The sequence below is a fragment of the Nanorana parkeri genome, unplaced genomic scaffold, assembly GCF_000935625.1.
Source record: "Nanorana parkeri isolate BGI_ZX_2015 unplaced genomic scaffold, ASM93562v1 scaffold214, whole genome shotgun sequence".
Lineage (NCBI taxonomy): Eukaryota > Metazoa > Chordata > Amphibia > Anura > Dicroglossidae > Nanorana > Nanorana parkeri.
Window position 1 is genome coordinate 1,418,351 of NW_017306482.1, and position 23,550 is coordinate 1,441,900.

General features: G+C 45.3%; 2 protein-coding genes across 2 annotated transcripts in view; one reads left to right on the top strand and one right to left on the bottom strand.

Annotated features, from left to right (window-relative positions):
* The window catches only part of CUNH2orf68 (chromosome unknown C2orf68 homolog), a 14,844-nt gene extending 8,955 nt beyond the window's left edge, over positions 1 to 5,889 (bottom strand). The window contains exons 1-3 of the mRNA XM_018555794.1: positions 5,735 to 5,889; positions 2,120 to 2,238; positions 1,035 to 1,180 (exon numbers count right to left, since the gene is read on the bottom strand). Coding sequence (XP_018411296.1) covers positions 1,035 to 1,180; positions 2,120 to 2,238; positions 5,735 to 5,835 — 366 coding nt within the window. The 5' untranslated portion in view covers positions 5,836 to 5,889. The remainder of the gene's footprint in view (positions 1 to 1,034; positions 1,181 to 2,119; positions 2,239 to 5,734) is intronic.
* Positions 5,890 to 6,069: 180 nt separating this feature from the next.
* Positions 6,070 to 21,601, top strand: USP39 (ubiquitin specific peptidase 39). The gene is made up of 13 exons (XM_018555793.1): positions 6,070 to 6,202; positions 9,841 to 9,916; positions 9,997 to 10,091; positions 10,181 to 10,317; positions 11,695 to 11,847; positions 12,252 to 12,477; positions 13,381 to 13,455; positions 15,663 to 15,730; positions 16,671 to 16,859; positions 17,710 to 17,852; positions 18,790 to 18,925; positions 19,587 to 19,673; positions 21,503 to 21,601. Exons 1-13 carry the CDS (start codon positions 6,145 to 6,147, stop codon positions 21,548 to 21,550), a joined length of 1,491 nt encoding a protein of 496 aa, XP_018411295.1. The 5' UTR covers positions 6,070 to 6,144; the 3' UTR covers positions 21,551 to 21,601.
* The last annotated feature ends 1,949 nt before the right edge of the window (positions 21,602 to 23,550 follow it).

A 23,550-nucleotide genomic window follows, 5' to 3' on the forward strand; every position in this document is an offset into this window, starting at 1 on the left:
GTTTGTGCCCGCTGGGTTGTTCAGTGTAATACATAGGATTATGGAGAAGGGGGTTTGTGCCCGCTGGGTTGTTCAGTGTAATACATAGGATTATGGAGAAGGGGGTTTGTGCCCGCTGGGTTGTTCAGTTTCATACATAGGATTATGGAGAAGGGGGTTTGTGCCCGCTGGGTTGTTCAGTTTCATACATTGGATTATGGAGAAGGGGGTTTTGTGCCCGCTGGGTTGTTCAGTGTAATACATTGGATTATGGAGAAGGGGGTTTGTGCCCGCTGGGTTGTTCAGTTTAATACATTGGATTATGGAGAAGGGGGTTTGTGCCCGCTGGGTTGCTGAGTTTAATACATTGGATTATGTAGAAGGGGTTTTGTGCTCACTGAGTTGTTCAGTTTAATACATTGGATTATGGAGAAGGGGGTTTGTGCCCGCTGGGTTGCTGAGTTTAATACATTGGATTATGTAGAAGGGGTTTTGTGTCCGCTGGGTTGTTCAGTTTCATACATTGGATTATGGAGAAGGGGTTTTGTGCCCGCTGGGTTGTTCAGTTTATTACATTGGATTATAGAGAAGGTTTCGTGCCCGCTGGGTTGTTCAGTTTAATACAATGAATTATGGAGAAGGGGTTTTGTGCCCGCTGGGTTGCTGAGTTTAATACATTGGATTATAGAGAAGGGGGTTTGTGCCGGCTGGGTTGTTCAGTTTAATACATTGGATTATGGAGAAGAGGGTTTTGTGTCCCCTGGGTTGTTCAGTAAGGAAGTCTAAATGGCGATAATCAAAACAGTCGTCAACTCAAGGTAGCTTTGTACATGAACCCCAATACCACCCTAACACCCCCCTCACGTTACAGGAGAAAATCATTGACTAAGTAGATGCCAACTTTACTTGCATGGTATAAAGATACATGGTGCAATTTCCAATGAAGTTCTAGAGTGTAAATAAACCGTGCATTGGGTGTGGTGTTAGAAGAGAAGGTCGGATTTCGTGATCACGTAATGTTCTCCACAGAATTGCCCATAGAAAAGCGCACAAACCTCATACACAACGATAGAGGTGACCTCCCCATCATCGGCCTCAAACTCCAGACAGAAGAGCTGATTTCCAAGCTGCTCCGGGTCCGTACTGGAACTGCTCTCACTAATGTCATCCTCAGCCAGACCTGCACTGGGGTGGGAACTTTCTGAGGAGGGACACAAGAGGACATCCGGTGAAAAAAAGGTTGTTCCCTGGAGTTCTGATATACCTTGAATATCCCCTTTAATGTTTAATTAATCATTTGAATAGGTCATCAAGGACATCTCAGAGAGAAATACGGCACAATCAAGAAAATTTAACCTTAAACGTCACACAAAATTAGTGCAACAGTTCATCAAAACCACATTTTCTGTCACTCCTGCAGGGATTCCCCCCCCCCCCCGAAGCTTTGGGTGATGGGAGTACGGTAGTTTGTGTCCTCCCATTACCCTTAGGAGAACTATGGGGAAAAGCCCTAAACCCATAGTTCATCCCTGGCCACAGTGACCTAAAAATGAAAGCTCAGAACCTGGAAGTGACAAATACCGCGTCCCTTTCAGGTTCTTTGAAAGGTGAGGGGTCGTATGTTGGTTGATCTCTTTCCCCTGCAGCTGCTGACATCATTATGGCCATCACAAGCTTGCAGAAGTGAGAGCAGGCCCTGGGATATATGTCAGGGGGTAGCGGCATGCTGGAAGTGATTGGGCAGCTATAAAGCCACCTGAATCGCATCCACATTGTAGCCAGGAGTCAGCTGACTGAAAGTGAACTGACTCCCGGCTGCTGGACTACTTTCTGCCTCCTTATATCACTCGGAGACTCCTGTGGCATGATTGCTATGACCAAGTCTCTCTCCCCTCCCATAAGGACATAGCCACAGTGTCACACTACTGCAACTGGGCTTCCCAGTTTATTGCACATTATGGTTCCTCTATCAGCAGGGTAAGACACCAGAGTGAGTATCACAGCAGCTGAGATATAATGAGAGTTCTGGTGGAGATGGCTCAGCCACACAAGCCTGAAATAGAAGTTTGGGGCTGAGTCCGCATTTACATTACTTGACTAAAGCACACAGAGACCCCGACTGGCTTCCATAGAGATGTACCTCTCTGACGGGGGTGGTAAACCTGTATGTCCGGTTTCTTGGGGCGTGAAGGCCTTGGGGTGTACCTTTTCCTTTGCTTCTCTTTAGCTTTCTCTTTCATGTCCTTGTCATAATCATCTCTGGAGAAAAAGAAAAGAAAGAGTGAGAGCAAGAGAAAGAGAGTGAGAAAAAAGCGAGAGAGAGAGAGAAGAGGGGTCATTTAAGTGAAAACCAGGGTCAAAGTAAGGGTGTAGTACAGACAGACAATCATACAACCGGCCTAACTGCTATAAAGTCAGAGGCTGCTATAGAAGAAGTATCTGTTTTCCATGCCGGTGTTTTTCAATGTAGAGCAAACAGCTAAATAGACATTGGACATACATACATGAAGATGGTTTTAACTGCCACATGATGTTATTCTGTTCATCCAGTATTAGAATACACACAGCTCTGCACAGACAGGAAGAGGTCTCTACTATTGGTTCAGCTTTATAGCTTCCTGTGTGATGGTGGAGTATGATGTTCCTGGTTCACTGTCCACTGAGCAGGCTGTAGATGGAGAGCCGGCAGAATAAACTGCAAGGCTGTGGCAGGACATAGTCAATGACCTGGCCATGCAGTGTGCTAGAGGTGTGGGAATCACAAGACTTCCTCAACACCATTTTAATTCCTTTGTCAGATTTTGACAGTTGACATATACACTATTGCCAAAAGTATTGGGACACCCCTCCAAATCACTGGATTCGGGTGTTCCAATCACTTCCATGGCCACAGGTGTATAAAATCACGCACCTCGGCATGCAGACGCTTCTACAAACATTTGTGAAAGAATGGGTCGCTCTCAGGAGCTCAGTGAATTCCAGCGTGGTACCGTGATAGGTTGCCACCTGTGCAACAAGTCCATCCGTGAAATTTCCTTGCTATTAAATATTCCGCGGTCACCTGAGTATCTGAAGTGGAAATACAGGATTGTTACAAATCGGGTTGGCCTACACCAGGGGAGGGTAAACTCCAGGTCCCCAGGAGTTGAGAAAGTGCAAATCCCATCATGCATATGTCTCTGGGAGTCATGCCTGTGGCTGTGAGAATCTTGCAATGCCTCATGGGACTTGTAGTTCCACAACAGCTGGAAGGCCAAAGTTTTCCACCCCTGGTGTACACAGACTATTCCCCCTACAGTCAATGATGATGAATGCTGCTGCAAGACTCATACACCTCAGTGCCCGTTTGGTGTCTTCCGCCCCTCTCTGCCAATCCCTCCATTGGCTTCTTATTGCCTCCCCCCCCCCAAAAAAAAAACACTGAATACGAACATACAAAGTCACAACTCTGACCCCAGCTACATCACCAATCTTATCTCCAACCTCACCCAAACTATCGTTTCCCCTCCTTCCGAAACCTCCCTCATCACCTTCTCCCATTCTCACCTCCAGGACTTCTCCAGAGCCTCTCATCCACTGGAACTCACTACCCAACCTGTCCCACTATCGTCTACTCTGTCCACCTTTAGGTGATCCCTGAAAACTCATCTCTTCAGGGAAGTCTATCCCGCTTCCACCTAAAAACTTTTTTTTTTTTTTTTTTTTAATGTTCTCCATCAGCTCATCGCTCACAACTAATGCTTCTGTATCACTTGACACCTTTCTTTAGATTGGAAGTTCTCATGAGCAGGTCGGTCCTCCAAACCCTCTTGTATTGAATTGTACATTAAAGGAGAACTATGAGGTGAGTGAAAATCACTCCTCCTCATAGTTCAAGCCGACGTGTGACAATGAAACTGTCACACGTCGGCTCAATAGATCGGGAAGTGAGAGAACACATACCGTCGCTCGCTCACTTCTCGATCGTCTCCCCGCAGGGATTCCCCCCTCCCCCAGCGCTGACTGACGGAACGGCCGGGCACAGCTGGCTCTGCTTCTAGATAGGCAGAGCCAGCTGTCACTTACGCAGCTGGGTGGATCTCGACAGTATTGTCGGGATCCGTCCCGGCTGCAGCGATCTCGGTATAAAGTAAGCAATAGCTCGCTATATAATGAGCTTTGGGTCACGGGAGGAGGTTAGTATATGTCCTCCCGTGACCCTAAAGAGAACTATGGGGATAACACTTACCCCACAGTTCTCTTTTTATATGCTCCTCCCCTCCAGGGGTCTCTTGATTTGTAACATTGTATCTCCTTATTAACATGTATTTATTTCCGGGGATCCTCAGTGCCATCTAGTGGCCATAATGTGGTATTTCCCAGTCACTCGGTTCTGTGTGAATGAACCTATTGAAGAACCTTCAACCAGAAGAGAGTTTATAAATGTGTTTTTGCCGCATTCTCACAACAGTTGGTGAACTTGCACAGAGCGAACGCACCTGCAGTTTTGATGGACAAATAAGCCATAGAGAATCTTTTTTATAAGTAGACCCCAAGCAACTGGTCAGCAGATTGCACAGCTTGAAGGCATCGTCCACCAATAAATGCGCCCACATTAATAACATTTTCAATGTGCATGTATTACACTTCTGCATTGAAATCTGCAGAGCATTGCAACCGCACTCAGCGTGTTGTGGCTGCATTGTTTACCCCTCCTGCCCCCGCCCCCTAGCTCTGTATGGAAGTGCAGACCTTCTGCTATGGACCTGGAGGAAGTTACCAATGGACTACAAGCGCTGTGATGTCACCTCACCGGGGCTTCATGGAGATCTCTGCTGTGGTGGCAGATGGGACTTGTAGTCATTCAATTCACAGATCCTGTGGGTAGATTTGCAAATGGATGTGTGTGTGTGTGTTGGTGGGGGGACGGGATCAGAGCCGAATCCAAAACTAAACAAATGTCCGCAGGTAGAAGCTCCCCTACAATTTAGATAAGGGGGAGGGGGGGCAGTTTGAGGGTAAGGGGATGGGTGACGTGACCCTGTTTCATGTTATGGATTGAACATTAAACGTGGGTACAAAGGTGGAGTATTCTTTTAAGTCTGCAGCACCCGGAGAAGCAGGCACGTCTATAGGGATCCCAGGATGTCTTCTTTCATATAAAAGTCCAGAAGAGGAATGATTGACGGCAGAGAAAGCCAATAGCAGTGGTGCTGGTGGTGGGGGGGGGATTCAAAGGGTTGTATTGTGGAGCTGTTAAGGGTGTGCACATCCTATATTATTAACTTACAGGGAATTGATAATAATCAGAATATACACAGGAGAGGACAAGTGTGGGGAAGAAAGTTAAGACTGGAGTTTATTGTTGTTGCACTTCCAGCTCAGCCTGCAAAGGATGGACAGCGAATACAGCATTATATCAGTGTGCATGTCCTCATAGAAGAACATGGCGCCTTCTGGTATCCGGTGTCACCCAGAAACTTCCATTCCCAGTATGAATCCTGGACACTCCAGCTGTTCTGGAACTACAAGTCCCATGAGGCATTGCAGGTCTTTGACAGCAAGGGGCATGACGGGATATGTAGTTCCATCACTGCTGGAGTGCCAAGCTTGCCTACCCTGATCCATCCATCCTGTCTGTGATGCCTCGTCTGCTCTGTACCGGTTATTACATATGAATTCACCCCTCCCCCTGCTGACAGTCCATCACACCTCTCCAGGGCACTGACGCCGGGCTATTACAAATGAATGAGGCCACCGAGCTCTGCCCTATTACCGCGCCATCTGGTTCCGGCGGATGTGATGGACGAAGCCGTGGGTCATGTCCAACCTTCCGCTGGGCCCTGGCCTGCCCCGGTGCTCCGTTTCCTCCTCCATAACACCACTCTCCCCACCGGGGGCTCCAGTAGCAGTCTGCTTTCTGATTCGCTCCGGTGTTCCACATCACCCTCGCTAATTGGCTACGAGGCAGCGCGCAGGTCTGGAGCTGATTGGTTACGTTCATCAGTGTTTTGACGATTGGCTACTTGTGCAACAGCCTTTCAGAGGGAGAGCCAATCAAAAAGATCAGTGTTTGTGTGAAGCCTCGTTCTCGTCGTACGGCTACCAATCAGTAACTGGGGGCCCATAGGGACGGGGTTGTAGTCATAGCGAGGCTAGGTACGCACCAGCGTCGGGGAGAGAAGGATGAGCGTGGAGAAGAATATAAAGCGGGAGGCAGAGGAGCCGCTGGAGGAAGAGAGAGGTGAGGGTGGCCCGCAGTGTACTCCTTACCATAGAGGGGAGAGAGAGGCCTGCGATGTATTCATTACCATAGAGACGAGAGTGAGGCCTGCAGTTTATTTATAACCATAGAGGGGAAAGAAAGGCCTCCAGTGTATTCATTACCATGGAGAGAGAGGCCTGCAGTGTGACCCTTACCGTAGAGGGTCCTGCAGTGTGATCCGCACCGCAGAGAGGCGAAAGATCTGCAGTAAGCACTCCTTACTGTGAGGGGACAAGCGGAGGCCTGCAGTGTACTCCTTACTGTGAGGGGACAAGCGGAGGCCTGCAGTGTACTCCTTACTGTGAGGGGACAGGGGGAGGCCTGCAGTGTACTCCTTACTGTGAGGATGTGTTGTGAACACGGGGCGATATGCTCACCTCTATGGTGATTGCAGTTGGCAATGTGCACACGGCACTGCGCTATAAAGAAGAGCCTGCAACACTGATCCAGACTGGGAATTGTATTCAGCATAATAGTACCCAGAGCCGGCAAGAACACACTGGGACCTGTGACGTGCACATTCTATAACAGGGGTAGCCAAACTCTGGCCCTCCATCTGTGGTGAAACTACAAATCCCATGATGCATCACTCTCCTGGAGTCGTGGCTGTGAGAATCTTGCAATTCCTTGTGGGATTTGTAGTTCCACCACAGCTGGAGGGCCGGAGTTTGGTTACCCCTGTTCTAAAATATCAATATAGCATTACCATGGTTACCAAATAGTGTAATCTGTACACCAATGACAACATTGCCCAAACTTCTCCTCCACTGAAAGGTTCACCGTTGGAACTTTGTCTCCTGAGTTCTGTTTAACAAAAAGTTTTTCACACTTAAGAAAAATAAACTTTTGGGATTAGATCTCTAGGGGTTCATTTATAAAAGTTCCACCCGGTGTATACTGTCTGTATGGCACAAGCACACCTATAAATTCCTATACTCGCCAGTGCCAGCTTGGGACTATATGCCCGGTGTAACTTTTATAAGTGAAGCCCCCCTAGTGCTACCATGCCAATATCGTGTATGGTAGAGAGACACCAGACTGCACACCAAATGAGGAAAAGGAGACGTCAGGTGCAACACTAGTATATAACCCTTGTTTGTAACCGTCATCCCATGACGAGGGAGCATGGAGCTGGCCAATCAGAAAGCAGGGCGCTGTATCATTACACGGCGGGCGCTGTATCATTACACGGCGGGCGCTGCATCATTACACAGCTTCCATGATTGGCCAGCAAGACGGCTCGGGCTGGGTACCGGAGGAAGACCGTTCCTGGCTGGAGAGGCCCCGGGCATGACAGGCTGGACATGCTGAGGTGAGAGGGGACAGGCTAGGATGGCTTTCTTGTTAATCAGGAAGCCAGGTGGCGAGTCATTACAGGTCACCTGGCTTCCTGAATGGGACTTCCGGTACTCAGTAATTGGTGTCGGCGAGTACGGGAAAAAAGTATCGGTACTCGGTACCAAAATACCGGTATCGGTGCATCCCTACTTAAAACTTTAGATATAATAATTGATGGATGAATGGACTAATAATTTCACAGAGGTCAGTATAGGTTAGCTGTAAAATATAATACAGCGTCAGGAGTGTTCTCCGGATCACAAGTTTATCATAGATGAAATGGGTTTAGCGTCAGGATTAATTCCTAAAGTTGCTGCAGTTAAAACACCTGAAAACTGCAATCATGTATTAAAAGAATCAGTTTTTAAATGGATTCAAACAATTGTTCCCCCTGGCATGTATTTTATGCAGTACGTGCTTGTCATCGGCTTCTGTTCTCATATGACCGCCTCATACAGCCGCAGACAGGGTCTCTCTCCCCACACTGGGGAACTCTTAGCACTGTAACCCGCCAGCAGCTGTATAGGCTTCAGATACCCGGAAGCAGACGCTGAGCAGCAATCAACAGCTTCATGGCTTGCAGAGACACCGCCGCTATATAGCTGCTGGCGGGTTACTGCACTACAGTCCCCCCAGTGTGGGGAGGGAGATCCTGTCCGCTGGCCATGGCAGGCTGGTGATCTGAGAACAGAGGCCGATGATGAGCATGTACTGCATAAAATACTCGGGAGTGGAGCTATTGTTTTTAATTTATCGAAATATTATTTTAATGCACTGTTGCAGTTTCCATGTGTTTTTCAACTAGAGAAACTTTGAGATGCAATCCTGAGGCTGAACTATATTGATGTGGTTACCTATGGCAACTATGAACACTCCTGACACTGTATTTTTTACATTGTAACTTATGGTAACCTCAGTGGATTTATTAACAAGGAAGCGAGTGCTGTCATTCTGTATTTGGCTTTATATACTAGGGCTATACCTGATGTCTTTTTCTTTGTTTGTCCATCCTTATACACTATATTGCCAAAAGTATTGGGACACCCCTCCAAATCATTGGATTCAGGTGTTCTATGAAATTTCCTTGCTACTAAATATTCCACGGTCACCTGTTAGTGGTATTATAACAAAGTGGAAGCAACTGGGAACAACAGCAACTCAGCCACGAAGTGGTAGGCCACGTAAAGTGACAGAGCGGGGTCAGCGCATGCTGAAGCGCACAGTGCACAGAAGTCACCAACTGTCTGCGGAGTCAATAGCTACAGACCTCAAAACTTCGTGTGGCCCTCAGATTGGCACAACAACAGTGTGTAGAGAGCTTCATGGAATGGGTTCCCATGGCCGAGCAGCTGCATCCAAGCCTTTCATCACCAAGTGCAATGCAGAGCGTCGGATGCCGTGGTGTAAAGCACGCCGCCACTGGACTCTAGAGAAGTGGAGACGTGTTCTCTGGAGTGACGAATCGCGCTTCTCTGGCAATCCGATGGACGTGTCTGGGTTTGGTGGTTGCCAGGAGAACGGTACTTGCCTGACTGCATTGTGCCAAGTGTAAAGTTTGGTGGAGGGGGGATTATGGTGTGGGGTTGTTTTTCAGGGGTTGGACTTGGCCCCTTAGTTCCAGTGAAGGGAACTCTTAAGGCATCAGCATACCCAGACATTTTGGACAATTTCATGCTCCCGACTTTGTGGGAACGGTTTGGGGATGGCCCCTTCCTGTTCCAACATGACTGCGCACCAGTGCACAAAGCAAGGTCCATAAAGACATGGATGAGCGAGTTTGGGGTGGAGGAACTTGACTGGCCTGCACAGAGTCCTGACCTCAACCCGATAGATCACCTTTGGGATGAATTAGAGCAGAGACTGCGAGCCCGGCCTTCTCGTCCAACATCAGTACCTGACCTCACAAATGGTCCAACATTCCCACCTGACCTCACAAATGGTCCAACATTCCCATAGACACACTCCTAAACCTTGTGGACGCCTTCCCAGAAGAGTTGAAGCTGTTATAGCTGCAAAGGGCGGAGCCAACTCAATACTGAACTTTGCGGACTAAGACTGGGATGCCATTAAAGTTCATGTGCGTCCCAATAATTTTGGCAATATAGTGTTTGCGCCCCTTCCCGGCTCGAGGGCTTCAACATCTTTTGATTAACGTCTGTGATTCTCCATCGCCTGGGTTAGGTTTGAACCTTCTCATAAACACAACAGTTTGAAAGTGGCACTGCTGTCTATTTGAAGATCATGATCCATTGGCACAAACGTTTCTTTGTTCTTTCTAGTTCCAGGAAAACATAGTCGCAGTGATCTAGAAGATAGACGAAGCCGACATTGCCCGTACCTGGACACTATTAACAGGTTTGTATAGTATGAGAGCGGGCTCTTCTGCGGGTGCTGTTGGTCTAGAAGTCTCCTCTAATGTTTCTTTGCTTCATTAGGAGTGTGCTGGATTTCGACTTTGAGAAGCTATGTTCTATTTCTCTGTCTCACATCAACGTATACGCCTGTCTGGTGTGCGGCAAATACTTTCAGGGTGAGTGACGAGGGTAGGACATTACTGAAAATTATATTTCATAGACATAAAGACAAGCATTTCACTTTTTTTCCCCCCCTTGTCTTTAGGTCGCGGGTTGAAGTCTCATGCATATATTCACAGCGTCCAGTTCAGTCACCACGTTTTTCTGAATCTGCACACATTGATGTTTTATTGTTTGCCTGATAATTACAAGATCATAGACTCTTCATTGGAGGATATCACAGTAAGTATAGCAGTGTTAGTTTTGGCCTTTGTAGCCTCCAGTATAGTAATGGTTGTAAAGAGTACATCATGTTTGTTGATTGATACAAGTATGTTACACTTGTAGATCATTTCAAATGAATACTGTCATGCTCCTTTACACTAAAATTCTAGATGCTTAGTGTCCTGGTAATCCTCTAGAATATGGGGGAGTTATTAAAAAGTGTCAGACAAACTTTGTCTCACCTGGAGCACAGCCCATCAGCTTTTAGATAGTAGCAGATTGGTTGCTATTGACAACCACACCAATCGAAATAGAACTTATCTCAGACACTTTTTTTTTCCTTTTTTGGTAACAGGAGGACATTTACCAATGTCCTTCTGTGACCCAAACTCAGCATATAGCGACATACTGCCTGCTATATGCTGACAGTGCAGAGCCGCGCTGCAGCCAGGAAAGGATCCTGACAATATTGTTGGGATCCACCCCGCTGCCTGATTGACTGCTGCCTCTTTAGACCCAGAGCTAGCTGTGAACGCTAGAGGAACAGGAGGAATCCCTGTGGGAAAGTGGTGATTGACAGTCACTGTTCTCTGCATGGAGAAGACCACGAGCTGAGCGATCAGTGGTTTGTAATTACATCTATAGAGCCTTTGTGTGCCAGCTGCAGTGTCACACGCCGGCTCAAAGTATTGGGAAGAGTATATTTTACTCTCCCAATACTTCTCCTTTAATTCCCCCTTTGAGTCACACTCAAACAAACAAAACAGGAGCACAGAAAGTTAATGCTCCTGATCAAAAAGTATCAAAGCCAAAGAATGTGACGGGAGTTTGCAAGTTTGTGTCCTCCCGTTACCCTTAGGAGAAGTATGGGGAAAAGCCCTGACCCCATAGTTCTCCTTTTAACTTTTCAATATCTTACTGCTTCCTCAGTCCAAGCAAAAATTCAACTACAGCACTGCAGTCAGCAGGAAGTGTGAGCGTTGATGATTGCAGTGCTCTAATGGAATAAAAGGTACCATAAGATGGCCAGTGCTCAATGTAATGTCACCTGTTGTATGCTGGCCCTTCAGAGAAATCCTGCAAATTACAATTTTGTCAAAGTCAGAGCACTGCATTTCTTCACCTCAACAATTCATAATGGGGGGAATTTATGAAAACTGGAGCAACCAATCAGCTTCTCTCTACAGTTTGTTCAGTTAAGGTTTGAAAATGAAAGGTGGATGCTGATTGGTTGCCATGCACAGCTGCTCCAGAATTTGTCTGCTCCAGTTTTAATAAATTCCCCTCAATGTGTTGTACATGCCGCCTATTACAGACTATTAGCCTCTACACCCTGTATCTGTCACCTCTCCATGAACCTGCTTATCCCTCAAATCTCTTTTTTTTTTTCTACAGTATGTGTTGAAACCAACATTCACCAAAGCACAAATCAGTAATCTGGATAAACAGGCCAAGCTGTGCAGAGCGTATGATGGAACCACCTACTTGCCAGGCATTGTGGGACTCAATAACATCAAAGCTAATGATTATGCTAATGCTGTTCTGCAGGTGCGTATTTTCAAGGAGCTGCATGGAACCTACCTTACCTCTTTTATGTTCGCTGTTTCCTTGGTCATTTGTTGCTTTCGATTGGGTTACAACCACACAATTATGTCTATTATTAAATGACAAAATTAATGGAAATTTGGTTGCAATTGAACAAGACTGCATGATGGTCAGTAAAACAAAAATAATTCTCCATTCCAATTTATACTGCATGCTTCAAACTAGGAAATGTTTGTGATTTAACAAACGATTTGACGAAGTAACAAAATTGCTTCATGTATGATCAGCATTATAGCTAATTCTACAATGCGCTGGAAATGTAAAACTCCATTCCATGTTTCCTGCAGACCACGGCTAGCTTCATGATAACCAGAGGACTCTGAACCTATATATTGTTTACTTTCCAGGCTTTATCCAACGTGCCCCCATTGAGAAACTACTTCCAGGAAGAGTTGAATTACAGAGACATTCAGCGCCCCCCAGGAGATATAATGTTCTTGCTGGTTCAGAGGTTTGGAGAGCTGATGAGGAAGCTGTGGAACCCCAGAAATTTTAAAGCCCATGTTTCCCCCCATGAAATGCTGCAAGCTGTGGTTCTGTGCAGCAAGAAGAAATTCCAGATTACAAAGCAAGGTGAGGCCAGTGTTTCGATGCAAGTTTTTTTATATTGTGATAGCTGCATTTATCAAGAATAGTTTACTGGCCGAAATTCGCACAGTGGGTGCCCGTTGCACCAGAAAACCCTCGATCAGAAGATTGAAGGAGCAGGTTGAAACATTCTCAGCCAAATGGAGCTTTCAGCCAGTCAGCCAGTGGCCGCTTTCAGAATACAATGAAAACAATGGGGGATTCCTCCATCCACGCTCAAATAAAGAAAACCTAGACCTGTTTACCCAGCTTGGTATATAAATGCATTAGGCCCACTCACGTGTCTGCAGCTTGCACACTGTTGAGCTCTTATTATGGAGGCAGCAGGTGCGGGAGGCTAAAAACACTGCACGCAGGCCTCATTGTGCATTGGTAACATTGGAGGTTGATTTACTAAAGGCAAATAGGCTGTTCACTTTGCAATTGTCCTTTAGCTTAGTGAATGAGGGGAAGTTTTGCTGACTTCCATCATCCAATCATGTGCAAGCAAAAATGTTTTTTTTTCTTAGTATTTTCATTGCACGTGATTGGGTGTTCTTTACAAAGGGAATTGTCACTACATTCACTATGCTAGGGGAAAGCTTCCTTGCAAAGTGAACTGCATTTAGTAAATCAACCCCATAGTGTTTTTTACTGTTAGCAAATCAGCACCCAGCCGACTCATTGATTTTTTATTTTTTTATTTACAGTTGTCATTTTACACTGCTTCTTCATCCAATATGCTTATGAGCAAGTTTTTCTTTTTTTTTTTTTCCCCCCCTCATGTCAAAATTATTATTTCCTTCTCTGGTCATGTATGACATAACTGTCTTCTATACCTGTATCTGGCATTGTTTTTCCAAGATATGTTTGTTTTGAATGTGCATTAAGAGTTCTAATATATTACAGGTGATGGTGTGGACTTTCTTTCCTGGTTCCTAAATGCCTTGAACTCTGCTCTTGGGGGTAACAAGAAGAAGAGAAGTAAGTAATCACTTTTCTTATTCATAGAGCAGCCTTTAGTATACAGTATTTAATATTGCTATATGATAAACCAGGTATAAAGCATTTTCATACAATGATCGATACACATATAAACATGTGTATGGGTAGTCCTATATAACGTGGCTGATAAAAGTCAGCACAGAGTAAAGTCATGCCTTGCCGGTAAAGATGACAGGATACTTGTCAAATACAGTGGTACCTCGGTTCACAACTTAAAGGAGTTTCCCCATAGTCCCTCCCCTGCCACGGCTCTCTGCCGGCACAGGATCGAGAAGTGAGCGAGCGCCGGTATGTGTTCGCTCACCTCCCGATCTACTGAGCCGACCTAGAACTATGAGGATGAGTGAAAATCACTCGCCTCATAATTTTCCTTTTAATTCGTTCCAGCATTCTGGTCGCAAACCGAATCAGATTTACCCATAAGGTTAATCCGTTCTGACCCCTACGAACGTGGTTGCGAACAGAATCAAATTTTCCCATAAGGTTCAATGTACAAGGTTAATCTGTTCTGAACCATATGTAAAAAACATTTTATCTTTTTTTTTAACCACAATCTACAATTTCCTTCTTCAATTTAATGGTTATTTTCTTCAAAACCGTCTTCTTACCATTCTTGCTCTGCACTTTCTTGTCACCTTCATTCTTGCTCTGCACTTTCTTGTCACCTTCATTCTTGCTCTGCACTTTCTTGTCATCTTCATTCTTGCTCTGCACTTTCTTGTCACCTTCATTATTGCTCTGCCCTTTATTTTTACCACCATTGTTGCTCTGCGCTTTCTGGTTACCTTCATTACTGCTCTGCGCGTTCTTGTCACTTTTAATTCCGCTCTACACTTTGGAGCCATGCTGGATTGAATAATACTGTACATTACTGTATGTGCTAAAAAGCACAAATGAAAGCTTCACAGTGAATGTGCACAGGTATGTCTTCGACCGTGATCTCGACTAGAGGAAGCCATTGCCGCAGTCGTGTTCATCACCCGATGCGGAGTTCGCAAACGGAAGCAAAATCTTGACGAACTTTCTGTTCGTGAACCAAATTGTTCGCGAACAGAAGCATTCATGAACCGAGGTATTACGGTATATTGTGTGAATTCCAGATATAACTGGTCCCGATGAAGTTTCCTTGGGAATCAGAGTTCTAGCCTAAAGTTGGCCATACACACTAATATTTTCTTGCGGGCTGAATGAAGATAATATTACAGATTCTTCCATCAGTGAGTGTTGATCGAGAAATCTCCCGCTGTCTTCACTGTATTATCACAGCAGCTGTCTGCATACTTGAACAGAGGCATCAGCTCATTGGCTGCCTGCTCTGTTCATTCAAAGATTTTTCGACTGGCTCCTTTGATCTCCTGATTGAGGGATGCTGGCCAAAAGGGTGCCGGCAGCGGCACCCACTGTGCAAGTTCATCAAAAGCCGGCCAAAATTCGCTCAGTATATGGCCACCATAAGAGCCAAATGTATTATGTGATTATGATTGGATTAAATGGAAATCACCAGGTGAGTTCTAGATCTGATCAACGCTTCCAAGAGGCAGGTTTCTTATTAAAGTGACACTAAACTTAGATTGTAGTCCATCACCGGAGTGAGCTTGGAGCGGTGACTACTTTACAACACACACAGGGACCATGAGGAACAAAAGTAGCCACCCTCCAGAAGGAAGGACAGTGTCTGCACCAATTCAGAGATGATTTGAGGATCTACAGCCGAGTGATACACAAATAAGATATAATCTTAATAGTTGAGGTACTTGAATGCATTTTTAAGATTTAACTCCCGAGTTTAGTGTCACTTTAATCTTTATATTATTATACAAGATTTATATAGCGCCAACAGTTTGTGCCGCGCTTTACGGTATGAAGAAGACCTAATTACAATACAATTCATGAGAAGATGGTAAGGAGGGCCCTGCCCCTGAGAGCTTACAATCATTCTAGTGTTGGCCCTGGCAATAGGTTGCGCATTTGCCAAAGTTGTTTGAAGCCAGATGATGGGTATGGTTCAAATAGGAAGGTGGAGCCTATGGGGGGGGTCTTTCCATATTTCAGAAATTCAGTGTTCAACTTTAGTTGGTAATAATAGGAGGAGAACATATTTTTCATCTGTTCTCTGGTTGCTTTATCACTTCTATCTATGAGATGTATGGTAATTTTGTTAAGCTGGTTGTGCCTGTGTCTTTCAGCAATTGTAACAGATGTGTTTCAAGGACAGATGAGAATTTTCACTAAGAAGTTGCCCCATCCAGATCTGGTAAGTTAAAATGTTTCAGAAGTTTATAAATATATAAGGAAACTGTTTTCTGTGTATTAAAGGAGAACTATGAGGTGATTGAAAATCACTCATCCTCATAGTTCGAACTGTCACACGTTGGCTCAATAGATGTCGGGACAGTGACTGAATGCATATCGTCGCTCGCTCAATTCTCGATCATCTCCCTGCAGAGAGCGGTGACTGTCACTCACGGCTCCCCGCAGGGATTCCCCGCTCTGATCCTCCAGCGCTGACTGGAGGAATGGACAGGGGAGGGGGCGGGCACAGTTAACTCTGCCTCTAGATAGGCAGAGCCCGCTGTCATTCACGCAGCTGGGTGGATCTCGACAGCATTGTCGAGATCCGTCCCGGCTACGGTAGTCTCAGTATACCGCAAGCTGCAATGAACTATATACTGAGCTTCGGGTCACGGAAGGAGGCCAGTATATGTCCTCCTGTGACCCTTAAGAGAACTTAAAAGAAAACTATGGGGTAAGTGTTAACAGTTTACTCCCGGCGGGGAGAGCAGAGCACAGTCAGCAAACATCCAAAAACTGATCATCTCTGCACTTATCAAAACCAGAAGCAACAAGGATTTCGGCACTTCTGGTTTCTGAGGTGTCTTTTCCCAGCTACTGCGGGGGGTCCATAGGTGACATTAGAGGTCTAGTAGCCCCCTAATATCTCTTTAAAGAGAATATGTCACATAGGGGGGTTGCTGAAATCTCCAGGCCTAAAATGTGCACCAAGGCTCTGGCAGCAAAAGGACTAAATGTCTACTTTGCCAATGTGATGTATAACTTCCACAAAGCCCACTGAACTACAGGTCCACGATAAAGCTGAAGTTTTAACTTAAGATGAAAAAGTGCTTGTTTCTGTTGGGTGATTTATAATGGGGTTAGTGACTACTTCTCATGTCATGTGACCTTTGTGCCGGCAGCCAGCAGAGGAGAAAGGGCAGCTCCTGCAGAACAAGAGATACCAGGAAACCATGCAGGAGTCTCCTTTCATGTTCCTGACTCTGGACCTCCCCACTGCTCCTCTTTACAAGGATGAGAAAGAGCAGCTGATCATCCCACAAGTACCTCTCTTCAGCATCCTTGCCAAGTTCAACGGCATCACTGAAAAGGTAAAGACTCACAAATGTCCGATACATTGTACTTGTTGTTTATGTTTCTGGTGGCATTTGGCTAGTGTGCGTCCTACAATTTCTTTTCTGTTCTTTCCTGTTCTGATGACTACAGTCTGGGATCTTCTTTCACAGATAATCGGCACAAATAGAGGGGGTGAGTCTCTCCCTATGGCTGCAACAATTTGCACACGTGTAATACTTTTCTGCGCTTGGCGTGCGTCAAGGGACCCAGTTGAGATCACATGGGAAGTAGTGGGAAACTAAAGTCCCGCAAACCCTGATGTGAGCAGGGCCCTAATGGGGACACAAACAACAATGAAACCTTACGGGTGATCTAATCCCGCTCCACTCCATCCAAAACTAGAAAGCATGTTTTGGCTTCAGTTAGAGTATATTTTGTCACGTTTGCAGATAAAACCCCTTTTCAGTATGATTGTGTTCCCATTCACAAAACATGCTGAAAATAATTGTTTTAAAAATATTTCTTACCTTTTTTAGATGTTTTGTTGCAGCAGGCAACGTGGCTGATCCCAGGTTTTTCTGACCACCTTCACGGTGATCTGTCCTTATAGAAAGACTGAGGACTGTAATGTTTAGACTGTGTGTCTCTCTGGCTTCTCTCTTGTGCTCTCTTCTCTGTCTCTTCTCTGTCTCTTCTCTGTCTCTTCTCTGTCTCTTCTCTGTCTCTTCTCTCTCTCTCTCTCTCTAGTGCAGATCTACCTATACAAATTAGAATGACATGATCCAGCCCATGCAGACGGGGTTAACGCAAACGCCTGTATCATTGATGTACATTTTTTGTGGTGGGAGGTAACATTAAGTTGTATTTTTCTTATTATTATTACAGGAGTACAAGACTTATAAAGAGAACTTCTTGAAGCGATTCCAACTGACCAAACTTCCTCCATATCTGATATTCTGCATTAAGCGCTTCACAAAGAACAACTTTTTCGTGGAGAAGAACCCGACTATTGTGAATTTCCCTATCACGTGAGTAAAGTCAAAGCCAACCATGAAGGCTGTGGCACACTGCACGCGAAGAAGCGTGGAGTGGTGGTGCGTGGACCTTCGCGTGCAGTGTTTGTCTTTTCCACTACGGCACGTCAGGCTTGCGAGAGCTCGCATAGCTGAGCGTGCCTGGATGAAAAATGTTGTCTTCCGCCAATCGGTTTGCGCGTATAAACCCGTGTCACAATGCGAAGACCATTCGGTTGCTGTGCGCAAGCTGATTGGCTGAAAATGCAGTGTTCATCTGGCCGCGCTCAGCTCACACACTGCATGCTAACCTCCGTGCCTGACAGCTTTGCTCTGCACGGCTTCGCATGCAGTGTGTCACGGGCTTAAAAATTACAGCTCTGTTCTGATAAACTGCACGTTACACTAGTCCTCTGTGAAGTACAGATCTGTCAGAGCCCTATAACAGAATGCTGGAGGGGACTGTGTGCTCACGCTTGTGGCAATAAAGGAAAACAAAATGTGTACTTCAGCACTTGTTGCAGGATAATTCTAGGTAGTCCAGGGTGTATAAAGGTTTTTAATAACACTTGTGCAGTAGATTTTCTACTACAGCCATGTATTATGCAAGGGACACTGTGTATAGGAAATATGTTGAGGAAGGAGTGTATCAAGCTACAGATCAGATGTTCTCCTGCGGGTTTTGTTAGCCATATTCGACATAGTGGTTATTGTAAAAGAGAGGTTATGATGAACCAAGGAGACCCAACTAAAAAGATATGCCTGTTACTTGATGTGTCAGTGGTATTAGTACTTGGATACTAGAAAGGCCCATGTTAAACTGTGTGCAGCAGTAGCATTATAGATTGGACTTTGGACAGAGCAGAGTTGGACCTTTAGTACTTATTTAGAAAATGTGTTCTACGGTGTGTTAAGTGTGTGTTTTTTGTTTTTTTTCCCCATTCCTACACAGGAACGTGGATCTGCGGGAGTACTTGGCAGAGGAATGCCAGGCTTTGCACAAGAACACAACTTATGACCTTGTTGCAAACATAGTGCATGATGGGAAACCTAATGAAGGCTCATATCGTATTCATGTTCTTCACCATGTGAGTGTTTTAAGCTTGTTTTGCATCTGTTTTGAGCATTGACAATGGCAAGGCTATTGGGCCCCTTTCACATGGGCTGATCAGGAGGGGATCCGATGTGAGATCCATGACCGTCCAGTTTTTTTTTTCCTCTATCTTGTGATGGAGTTAACTGAAATGACCAGATCCCATGTCGGGATCTCATGTCGGGCTATGGGGAATCGAATGTAAACGGATGTGTGCCTTGATCCGGCACAGTCAAGTCCATCAAAACAGAACACTCTTCTGTTTGTTTCTACGGGTCGGGAGTAACTGATGCTTGTCCATTGACACACGACTGCCTATAGACTAGCATTGGGCATCCAATAAGGTCCGTCTGTAAAACTGACAAGCATACCTGATCTGACCACCCATGTGAAAGAGGCCGTAGACAGAAGGCCAAAAATATCATTTATACTTGAGAGTACATTTCCATTACAGCAGCCAGGGATTGCCATGGCAGAGTTTGTATGGTGGTACTGACATGAATGATACGTATCAAACAGCCTTTCATTTAGGCGTCTGTGTCTGGAATTAGCCAATGTATTAAAAATCTAGGTTACGAAGACCTAGAACTTTTATATCTGATGTCGAAAGAGATTTGTTGCTTTGTGACAGCTACCAACATTGTTTCTATGTACAGGGCACTGGCAAATGGTATGAGCTACAAGACTTGCAAGTCACGGACATCTTACCTCAGATGATCACCCTCTCAGAAGCCTATATTCAGGTAAATTCTGCAGCTTTGTCACCTGTCTGCCATTAGGTGGACCTTTACCTCCTTTGGCTAAAAATCACATCGGCATACAGTACTGCGTGCTGATATGAAATCATCTTACATTCATTGGATAAACAAGCATATTTTTATTTTACTTACAATTTCTTTTTTCCACTTCCAGGTCCATTTTGGTACAAATGATGTAATTGTGCCCATGCATTGCATCCTGGGAAGTAGGGATGCACCGATACTGGTATTTCGGTATTGAGTACGAGTACAGATATTATTATTTTTTTGGTACTCACCGATACCGGAAGTCCCATTAAGGAAGCCAGGCGGCATGTGATGACTTGCCACCTGGCTTCCCGATTAGCAGGGAAGCTGTCCCCATGTTTCTCATCACTAGGTGACAAGAAAGCATGAATCCAGCTTTCTGGCCAATCAGGAAGCCAGGCGCCATGTAATGACGTTGCACCTGGCTTCCTGATTGGCTGGGTAGCTGACTCCATGTTCCCTCATCATGAGGTGACGAGGGAGCATGAAGCTGACTTCCCGGCCAATCAGAAAGCTGGGTGCTTCGTCATTACATGCTGCCCGGCTTCCTGATTGGCCGGGAAGCCAGATCCCTACAGGTAAGGTTAATTGAGCAGTGCATTGCTAGCAGATCTCATCTGTAATCTCACGAGATCTCATGGAAAGGCATTTTCCTCCCCTGACATGATGTGCAGAGTTCCAGGAAGTAAAGGGAGATGTATTAATCTGCCCATAGTTAAAATGGCCACTGTGCGGAGACTCGGGAAGAAAATAATATAGGATAGTCAAAGAATAAAAAGCCGGCAATGATCTAGAATATCTGTTTGTAAAAAACAGAAAAAACATATAAACAGCGCTCTCGGATGGGCAACAAATTAGCTTAGAGGTGTGTGTGCAGCCCTGGAAAACAGAGTTTGTAGATTGTCATTACTAAACATTTCTCAAGCTGCCTTTGTTGTCATTGTGAATATCTGGGTAGAGTTCCCTTTTAAGCTTTTTACTTACTAACTAATGCACGCTACATACAGACTGTTCCAAGGAGCCAATGATATTCACACACTTTACATTGTGTAGACTTCTGGAGAGCTTCTTTCACAAGTGAGCAATATCTTTGGAATGAGGATGGTTGCTGGAGACTCAGTACTTCAGCTCACTCTGTAATTCTGAAGGTGCTAAGTGGTGCAGTGGAGAGGTAAATAATTGCTCAATACCTCTCTGAAGAAGTCTAGGAAAGTTTGCCCTCTTTTTCAGAGATTGTCCTTTCCATTTCATTGAATAGTTTGCGTTCTTGTCCTCTGTCAAGAGGGCTAATAAGTGTGTATCCACGCAGGTAGGTGAGCCGGCATCATACCACCTGTGTCTAGGTGTACGCAATTCTTATTATTATACATGTTGTGGGTAATTTATTGCATGATTGTTTTACATCAGAATGTCCAGTTCTGATAGTGTCACAGGTGTGAAATTGTTATGTGTTGAGCATTAAAGAGGATCTTCACCCTCCCAAAAAAAAAAAAAAAATGATTCCCCTCCTCATTCCACTGTCCTCCCACAGGTCATGTCCTTCATTGCCATGTTGCTTGCTAACGTCACAGGGAGTTGGCATTCTCTTCTTGGTTCTTCAGCCAGCACCCCCATGATGCTACCCCAGCTAGGGCTGTAACCAATGATTATTTTTAGTCTATTAGTTGGGTGGGTTTTTTTCCGATTTAAAAAAAACAACATCTTTTAAAATAAAATACTCAAATGTGGGGTTCTTGCCATGTCTTGTCTGTACACATGCTGAAAACCTCCTTATTTATGATTACCAGATCTGGAAAAGACGTGACGATGGTGAGCAGAACCAGGACGGAGCCTGAGGAACCATCCTCTGACAAGGAAACCTGGCGAGTACCGGGCCAGTGAGTGAAGTATAAACCTTTCCTCCGCTGTAATGGGAGAAACCTGTCAGACTGTAGAAGACATAGACTGAACAGCCTTTACCTGCCATGATCCATCCTTCCTGTGAGATGACGGTTTGTTCCCAGCAGTTTTGTGAATTTGTATATGTATATAAAATCTCTAGCAGAAGGTTCAATTTATTCTTCTTCGTTTTTTGTTTTTTTTAAATATAAATTAAATCCATTTTCCTAAATGTGCTACCTTTCTGTGATTTTATTATATTTTCAAACTACATGTTAATCCAATCACTAAGCTTTCATAGAAGCTTTAACATATTTAATTTTCAATGTTTAAATCTCACACTTTTATTAATACCAGCTGTGAAGGTCTTGGATTGGGAGCTCCTTGTTATAGGGTAACAGCGCTCCGTCTCTGTCCGGTCCGATCAAAATGCCGCAAGCATTATTTTGATCGCACCGGACTGCAGGCATAATGTGCCCTGCGATCCCGTGTGGCCGGAGGGCGTAGCTACGGTGCCGTTCACTTCAATGGTCCGCCATGCCCCCTCCTGCCCCACAAACAAGTGAGCCGGCCGCAATGCAGTGCCTTCTGGCCAGAATTGGGCCGGAACGCACTTCATCTGGTGTGAACAAGGCCTAAATCTAAATGGGTGTAAAGTCATGCACTTGGGGAGTTAAAAATATGCATGGTCAATACACCCTAGACGGGGTTTCACAGTGGAAAACGGATATGGAGAATGATCTTGGGGGCCTTATAGGCCCTTGGTTCTCAACTGGTGGGTAGCGACCCCATGTTCAGTGGGTCGCTGCATGCCTTCCACTTTTCTAGGTGAGAGGCTCCTTTGCCTCCCCCTAGCGCAGTACTGTCAGTTCAAGCAGCCATTCAAAAAATGCTGCCCGGCACTGAGCATCAGCTTAAGGTGGTATGGGACTATGGCCGTGAAGGAGCTCCATCCATCCATGTATGGCTTACAGCTCCCTCATGTGTCCTATAGAGGTGTCATGGTGACATCACATTCTGGCTCCCGGCACCTCTACAGGGCAAGGGAGCTGTACAAGTAATGCACATATGGATGGAGCTCCGTCACAGCACAGCAGCCCACACTGGACCCCAGACTTAGGATCCACTCCAGTTCTTTTAAGGTAGGGAGAAACATTTTTGGAGTGTGTGTGAGATGGTGTCTGTGGTTGTGTATGTTTGTGGGCCCATGCACACTAGTACAGTGCGTTAATCACATATTACCATGCGATTAACGCAATGTACCATGCAATCGCACCTACCGTGCATTCTGGTGTGGGAGGTTTGTTGCGTTGCTATTCATTTGAATGGTACCCCAAACGTACCTCCCACCCACAGTTTGTACACCTGCATCGGAACACGCGGTACCCTAATGCCATGCGTTCCATTGCAGTGCGCCTTGGGTCGCGACTTAATGATCAAGGACAAATGTGGGTCCTGAGGCTACACATGTTGAGAACCACAGTTATAGGCCATAGACTCGGTAATAGAATGCAGTGCCAAGCTGCAGCTAATAGACTACTGGCTTTATTATCTTGCATCAAAAGAGGGATTTATTCACAGGATAGAAATGTCATTTTTTCCCTTTTACAAAACACTGGTAAGGCCCCATGTTCAGTACACGGTGCAACTCTGGTCACCAATCCTCAGGGGGGATGTCTGTGAGCTAGCAAAGATTCAGAGAAGGGCAAACAAATTTAATAAGGGGGATGGGTTACAAAGAACGCCTACAAACATTAGGATTGTTCTCCTTACAGAAGAAGAATCAAAAATCACCAGCACTCACTGTGACGGGTTGTCCAATTAAATGGACATGTTTAATGGTATCGCTGAGTGCCGGTGATTTTTGTTTCTACTTTGTGTCTGCACGGCGCCATCCGTGGTTATCACTGGAAGCACCATCTTCTACATAGGCCTGGATTGCTGCAAGGTGTGTGGA